The following is an 8065-nucleotide window of genomic DNA, read 5'->3' as shown; positions in this document are numbered from 1 at the left end:
ATTCTGAAAATTGAATTTAGGTTTTAATTATCTGTTTCAGTTGAAGAGAAATATGTTCACAGTAAGTATTGAAACATGTTGAAAAAGAGAGATAACATTTTTTGTGCAAAATTTTGTTGCTTCCTTACTAAACTTTAACATAATTTTCTGAGCTATCTATCTTCGATTTAAACGAAGCTTTATAATATTTCATATACATATGATACAAACATTACATTGGAACAAAATTTCAGTGGGATAAAATTAACCATGTGCCACACACATTATAGGAACTGCCTGGGTTCTAAATAGAGAGCTTCTTAATATAATCGTTTTGTTTTGTTCTTTTTGTAATTTAGTAGCTGATTTTTTTTACCTCAAAATTTTATCAATTTCCGCTTTTTTTTTTTTAGATTTATATCATGTTTTGACCAAGCTGATATCAGGTAAGGGACAAACAAGTAAAACTGCAAATTGTAAGTAACCTTAAAATCACAAGAGCTTTTAATTGTTATTTAATAAGGACAAAGTATGCGCTTTAAGAATATATATATTTGCAAAATCTGAAAATGACTAGAGAAGAAAAAAATGTTTAATATAAACGCCAAAACGCATTTCATATTAAATATAAATTAATAAATGGAAGTAATCCGTCATTTCCGTGAAAAAAGTACATGCTTATCAATTGGAACAATAAATAATATTAATTTTATGTATTTTGTTTTGTCACGGTTGGGGTAAAACCATAGTTTGTATATGATTTTCAAAACACATTTCTAATTTTTTTTATTAATAGTATTGGCTAATTTGTATTACGATTGCGCCAATATAGCACTGTCTTGGGAATGTTAACTATGTATCTCTAAACTAATCAATTTGTAATCATTTTGAGGTACACACACATCATTCATCTAGATATTATTTGTTCGTCAAAATGTTTTGAAAAAAAACTATTTCTTTTTGGCCAGTATAAATACTTGACAGGACATTTAATTAAAGTCAGTGATTTTCAATGCTCAAATATGCAAAGCCTTCTGATGTAAAATATCTATCAATCTAATTGACGAACATAATATATAAAAGGCAGTGTTGGTAGTCGTACAAAAAGTATATACTATTGATTATGCCTTTGATGTACATTTGATCAGACATTGAATGTTTGAGTAAAAATGTTTCTTATGAAAGAAGTTTACTGTTTTTGTCCAATTGACCAAGTCATTCATAAGTTATGGTAATTACACAAATGTTTTTGGTTTGTTTTGGTTTTGGTTTTCTGTTTTTTGTTTTTTGTTTTGTTTTGTTTAGTTTTGTTTTTTTTTTCATCTAAAATACCATTTTGTGCATATCAAATTCAGTAACTACAAACATTTTCATAAAAACAATTTTACTAAAACATTACATGTCGGACCAACGAAGGTGTCATTTCATGTTTGTGTAAAAGTGGTATCTCACACACGAGCGTTGAACACCAAAACTTTGTTTTTTAGGCAATAAAGAGTATGCTAATGGGCAAGAAGACACGAATGATACTGGAAATAATAAGTGTCTAACCGGAGGTTGGTAAAATTTACTTTACTACAGGGCTATTCCAACCGAAATCACAGTCTGTCACCAGTCGACATGTTACATGTATCAACGGGTTGCATTTGGCAATCGGGCATAGCAAATTATATATTAGGATTGCATGAGATGCAGCGTTAGAATCTTACATCAAACTGGCAGATTTGTAAAATGTATTTCTGGCTTAAGTTAGGAGATACGTAAATATCGCGTCCTAGAATTTTTCTGAAATTTCTGATATGGAAAGATGAAAGATCGACCCGAATGCAATTATATGACAGAAAAAAATGACGTCGTATCAGATTTCGGTTTCTTAATACATAGATTTGAAAAACACTAGTACAATGATGAAAATACATAGGTTAGTTAGGGAAATTGTTAAAAAACGGTGGGTATTAAATTAAATCTTAGTATTGTGAAATAACGGTGTCTAGAAAAAAGTATATAATTATCAACTGTCATAACTATCGAAAGGTGTATAAAAATCTCCTGACAACGGGATCGTTACACGTCATGTTCTCCTAAAGTGGGAGTACGTAACGTTTTTTTTTCGAAAAGGCAGAAAATAAAAGTTTTACAAGAAGAAGGCGATTTACGTGTAGCATTGTCTAATCATTCTATTTCAGATTGCTATATTTTACGAATGCATTTTCTGTATATTCATTTATTTTATAAAATGTATTTGTATCGAAAACAAAAATAAAAAAATGGATACATGGCGCTGCATTATTGTATGGCTTTAATGACAAAAATGCTCAATGAACATATGCGATATTTGGTAGGCGTGATATTTAATGAAGTCATCTTACTGAAGGAGACAACAGCTGGCAAATTTGCAGTTCGCTAAATTGAATTTTTACTTGAAAAACTAAAAAAAGGCAAACTAGTAGTTTGCAATATGTCAGTCCGTTCTGTGTTCACTCATCTATATATAGGTGTTAATTAATATAAACGCTAAAACGCATTTCATATTAAATATAAATTAATAAATGGAAGTAATCCGTCATTTCCGTGAAAAAAGTACATGCTTATCAATTGGAACAATAAATAATATTAATTTTATGTATTTTGTTTTGTCACGGTTGGGGTAAAACCATAGTTTGTATATGATTTTCAAAACACATTTCGAATTTTTTTTTTAATAGTATTGGCTAATTTGTATTACGATTTGCGCCAATATAGCACTGTCTCGGGAATGTTAACTATGTATCTCTAAACTAATCAATTTGTTATCATTTTGAGGTACACACACATCATTCATCTAGATATTATTTGTTCGTCAAAATGTTTTGAAAAAAAAAAAAAACTATTTCTTTTTGGCCAGTATAAATACTTGACAGGACATTTAATTAAAGTCAGTGATTTTCAATGCTCAAATATGCAAAGCCTTCTGATGTAAAATATCTATCAATCTAATTGACGAACATAATATATAAAAGGCAGTGTTGGTAATCGTAAAAAAAGTATATACTATTGATTATGCCTTTGATGTACATTTGATCAGACATTGAATGTTTGAGTAAAAATGTTTCTTATGAAAGAAGTTTACTGTTTTTGTCCAATTGACCAAGTCATTCATAAGTTATGGTAATTACACAAATGTTTTTGTTTTGTATTGGTTTTTGTTTTTTGCTTTTTGTTTTTTGTTTTTTGTTTTCATCTAAAATACCATTTTGTGCATATCAAATTCAGTAACTACAAACATTTTTCATAAAAAACAATATTACTAAAACATTACATGTCGGACCAACGAAGGTATCATTTCACGCTTGTTTAAAAGTGGTATCTCACACACGAGCGTTGAACACCAAAACTTTGATTTTTTAGGCAATAAAGAGTATGCTAATGGGCAAGAAGACACGAATGATACTGGAAATAATAATTGTCTAACCGGAGGTTGGTAAAATTTACTTTACTATAGGGCTATTCCAGCCGAAATCACAGTCTGACACCAATCGACATGTTACATGTATCAACGGGTTGCCTTTGGCAATCGGGCATAGCAAATTATATATTAGGATTGCATGAGATGCAGCGTTAGAATCTTACATCAAACTGGCAGATTTGTAAAATGTATTTCTGGCTTAAGTTATGAGATACGTAAATATCGCGTCCTAGAATTTTTCTAAAATTTCTGCTATGGAAAGATCGACCCGAATGCAATTATATGACAGAAAAAAATGACGTCGTATCAGATTTCGGTTTCTTAATACATAGATTTGAAATACACTAGTACAATGATGAAAATATATAGGATATTTAGGGAAATTGTTACAAAACGGTGGGTATTAAATTAAATCTTAGTATTGTGAAATAACGGTGTCTAGAAAAAAGTATATAATTATCAACTGTCATAGCTAACGAAAGGTGTTTAAAAATCTCTTGACAACGGGATCGTTACCCGTCATGTTCTCCTAAAGTGGGAGTACTTAAAGTTTTTTTTTTCTTCGAAAAAGCAGAGAATCAAAGTTTTACAAGAAGAAGGGGATATATTTCAGATTGCTATATTTTACGAATGCATTTTCTGTATATTCATTTATTTTATAACATGTATTTGTATCCAAAACAAAATTAAAAAAATAAAAAAATGGGTACATGGCGCTGCATTATTGTATGGCCTAAATGACGAAAATGCTCAATGAACATATGCGATATTTGGTAGGCGTGATATTTAATGAAGTCATCTTAATGAAGGAGACACCAGCTGACAAATCTGCAGTTCGCTAAATTGAATTTTTACTTGAAAAACTAAAAAAAGGCAAACTAGTAGTTTGCAATATGTCAGTCAGTTCTGTGTTCACTCATCTATATATAGGTGTTCCTTGTAAACTGACAACGAACCTGAACATCATACAAACTGGCGCACTGGGACGGTGCCAATTGAACTTTATTGTGCTACTTTAAAGACAAATTGATCGCCATTTGTAATCAGAATGGTGAATTTAGATAAATGAGTTCAATTTTGACAATTTACAACATCAAGCTTGTGTTAAGAAACGTTTGAAAACGATCCCGATTCTTTTCTTCTATCTTAACCCTCATTTTGCAAATTTGACGATTAATTTCAACAATCGATGTTAATTGATTCAGTACAAAGGTACTTTGATTTATTTGATAGTTTGTTGTAGGTATCCCGATTGGATATCGCGTGCTTTTTCCCTCGACTTTTTTCCGATTACCACATTATTTGAGTTTGATTTCTTATATCAGTGGTGGATCAAAAAGTATCACGTAGTGTTTTGTCAAGAGGGAGCAAATATTATCATGTAACCCCTTTTCTGTCTCCTATTTATTCTTATCAAGCGCGGTGATTTCACATAATAACTTTGTATGTATATATGTATGTCACCGTATAATTCTAATCATTAGATTCTTCATGTTAATAGCCGTTTCTGATTGGTCGAGAACGTCTTTGCCAAACAGTTTATACTTGCATGAACGCTAGTCAACTTGTAACCAATATGGCGACCGTGTAGTTCGAAAGAGAGTGGCAACGACCTAAACGGCATGATATAGCCGTAAGAAATGTTTATTACATCCACATTGATTTTACCGGTACAGTTTGGTTACAGAGTAATTTTCAGCTCGGGGGAAAATCTTACAAATGCTTAAAATCTAATTACAAGTACATTCGCCGAAAAATTAAATTGTTCCAAACTAAACATATAAATACATTTAACGGTTCAACACATTAAAAAAAACCTTCCCAAGTGTCGGGATTGAATTATGAGGATTAAACAGCTATTTTCGGTCGTTCAAGCATGTATGAACGGATCTCTCTTCTCTCAAACATTATATGAACGGCCTTCAACCTTTCATTGAGTTGGGGAGCTCCGAGATCCGTTCATACATACTAGAACGATAGAAAATAGCTGTTTAAGCATATAACATTTTGTAAACCGTACTTATTCAGGGACATTTCATTTTGTTTGGATCTTTGGCAAGACACATCAGCGCAGTCGTCAATCCTTTCACCTCTTTCTTTTTTTTTTCTTTTTCTGTTTTTTCTTTTTCTTTTAATTTTTACGCTCATTTGTGGTATGTCCACAAAAAATGTAATAATATACGCGAACCCACTCTTCCCATACAAATGATTCTAAATTATCGTTCGTCTAACTTGCTTTCATGTATATTTTATTCGTCGAAACAGGACTGGTCATTTATTTTTAATTGGATGATATTTCCAGATATTTTTTTTTCATAAAGGATGCTCATAAGACCATATCTTCGTTCAGATCAGCAATTATGCAAAAACAGAGGAGAATTATTATATACAGTTTTTACAATCTTTCAGTATATCTGCCAGATGTCTGCTACTCTTCTCTCCTGTCTCCATTCTAAATTGTCGTTATTACTTTCGTGTGCATTCTGTTTTTTTCTTTCTCGTGAACATCTTCTGGTCTCTCTTTTCCGAGAAGGTTATGTTATTAAGTATACTACAGTTTACGTAAGAAATTTTCTCGGGAATTTCGATTGCCGTCAAACATTTAAGTCAGTAGTCAAAGGGAAATAACTCGCATAGTAACGGTAAGGGACGTCCATATACGTAACTCCTACCTTAAAAAAATAATTGTAATACCTGCATATACCTGTATGTGCACTAAATAAAGGCAGGGCAAAAACACTTCTTATCTCTCTGTTAATATTTATGCTGGTTTTAGAGATTTATGAATAGGTACAAATGCGTGGTTGCCTTAAAAGATCTATGGGTGTATCCGGGTTCGGTGATTTGCTTTTCTGCGGACTACTGCTTCTGTGAGTTTTAAGAATACAGACCTGGTTCAGCGTGCCGAAAAAGTGCACATTATGTTTGTTTGGTCGTCGTAGAATGCATAACAAACCTGCCATTGTCGATAATTTATAGATATCAATATATGAAAGTGAATATAAAAGTAAATTTCTGTAGTCAGCAGAGTAGGCCATACATATTAATATGACAGATTCCATAACATGGTCTTGCATATATTTATGATTGCCAGACTTTGTTCAGACAAATATTGTGGTAAATAGAAATCACCGTGTGGATTTCTTTGTATTGTTACATATTCACCTTCAGATTCTTGAGAATATCAATTTTCTTTGATTTTTCCCTTACGGAAACAAATACAATGGGTTAATATGGGTTTATTTGTCAGTCCATGTACCTTGTACATGTCAGTTTTCTATACCTGAACTCTAAAGAGATTTCGATGAAACTTTATAAGAGGTGTTGGCATTTGTAAATGTGAATAAAGCAAGTTCCTTCTTGACATATACTTAAAAATTGAGAAAACTAACCTCTGGCGTTTTAAGTAGAGCAACTAAGTAGGTTCCCTTGTACTTCTTGTTTCAATATAATTTGAATTCTTTCATGCTTTAATATGCTGAAACAAATAATATATAAATTAGATTTTTTTTAGATCTTTGATTATTGTTTTGACAGGAAATGTAGTTGAACGTATATGAAAATGTTATTTTCGTTTTGACTATTTAATTACGTAGTGACAGCCAAGCGACCAACCCCCTCCTAAAAACTGAAGGACTAAGAGAAATAACTAGTTAACCGTATATGGTCAAACAGAAGAAAAACAGCGTGTCATGTGTCAAATATGTTTTCCCTGAGCACTATTCACGACTGTTATTTCTTTGTATGGACATTGATTGAAAGTAAACCTTACTTGAGCTATTAAGTTATAGAACGGTGATGTTACATATTGATTTGAATCATTCACGTTTTTTTTTAGATAAGGAAGAAGATAAAAGTAACAGTATGAACAAAATATACTTCCATGATGCTAGAGAATACAATACAGCAGAAGATCTTCATGATGAAAACTTTCCAAGTACTGATTCAAGCAATAATGGAGGTCAAAATGATCATGGGAATACATCAAGTGACGACCATCAGCACATCCACTGTAATTATTTCAGCACAAGTTTAGATATTGACTGTACCGATATCAGAGCAGACAGAATCGATATAGCTTCATAATACAAATATTCATTCTTAATATCTTGCACAGAATGTAATATTATAATACTGCTTAAAGTAAAAACTAAAAATAAACATGCAACCGGATCCTGATAAAATATCAATTGTAAGAGCATTCAACTCTATTTAGTGACATTCGACTGCTGAAATTGATTGCATTTTATTGTTACCCTTTAAAGATCTTACCTTTTTATTTCAGGTAGCAAGTTTGTCCCGTGGAAGAATGGGCGTTCTGATAGACAGAATACTAAACATTAACAAAACCCTCATAATAATTTATTGGACGCCGTAGGAATTCGTCCGACGTGAATGAAATATAAGTTTTCAAATACAATATCTGCTGTATATATTTGTCGTACATATCAGTCGACATACTATTTTATAAGTGGTTTTAAATATAAGATATTGGTTTTTTTTTTTTTTTTTGGGGGGGGGGTGGTGGGGGTAGGGGTGGGGTGCATGATAGTAATGTTGGGCAGATAACGGATTTCTTATCATCTACTTAAGGGGTTCGTTAGATATTTTGTCTATTGCCTCTGTATGACGAATTATACT

The 8065-nt window shown here is 31.8% G+C and overlaps 1 protein-coding gene across 3 annotated transcripts; it reads left to right on the top strand.

Annotated features, from left to right (window-relative positions):
- The first annotated feature begins 318 nt into the window (after positions 1-318).
- LOC148616989 (uncharacterized) lies at positions 319-7857 on the top strand. 3 transcript variants are annotated; one of them, XR_015922367.1, is made up of 5 exons: positions 319-455; positions 1467-1535; positions 3367-3435; positions 7263-7436; positions 7710-7857. XR_015922367.1 is itself a non-coding variant. In XM_088584202.1 (3 exons), exons 1-3 carry the CDS (start codon positions 6207-6209, stop codon positions 7766-7768), a joined length of 321 nt encoding a protein of 106 aa, XP_088440328.1. In that variant the 5' UTR covers positions 5431-6206; the 3' UTR covers positions 7769-7857. The 3 variants fall into 3 exon arrangements, 2 of the variants coding, with proteins under 2 accessions (XP_088440327.1, XP_088440328.1); XM_088584202.1 differs by lacking the exons at positions 319-455; positions 1467-1535; positions 3367-3435 and adding an exon at positions 5431-6294; XM_088584201.1 differs by lacking the exons at positions 319-455; positions 1467-1535; positions 3367-3435; positions 7710-7857 and adding an exon at positions 4056-6294 and having other exon boundaries at positions 7263-7703.
- Positions 7858-8065: the final 208 nt, after the last annotated feature.

This window comes from Perna viridis, chromosome 5 (genome assembly GCF_037379345.1).
Source record: "Perna viridis isolate PV_CMFRI_1.1 ecotype Kerala chromosome 5, ASM3737934v1, whole genome shotgun sequence".
Lineage (NCBI taxonomy): Eukaryota > Metazoa > Mollusca > Bivalvia > Mytilida > Mytilidae > Perna > Perna viridis.
This window is presented reverse-complemented; position numbering and strand designations above follow the sequence as displayed.

Coding starts and splice junctions, on each gene's coding strand:
- LOC148616989 (XM_088584201.1), top strand. CDS start 6,207: ATGAATAGGTACAAATGCGTGGTTGCCTTAAAAGATCTATGGGTGTAT. Junction 6,295..7,262: donor TTCTGCGGACTACTGCTTCT/GTGAGTTTTAAG, acceptor GTTTTTTTTTAG/ATAAGGAAGAAGATAAAAGT.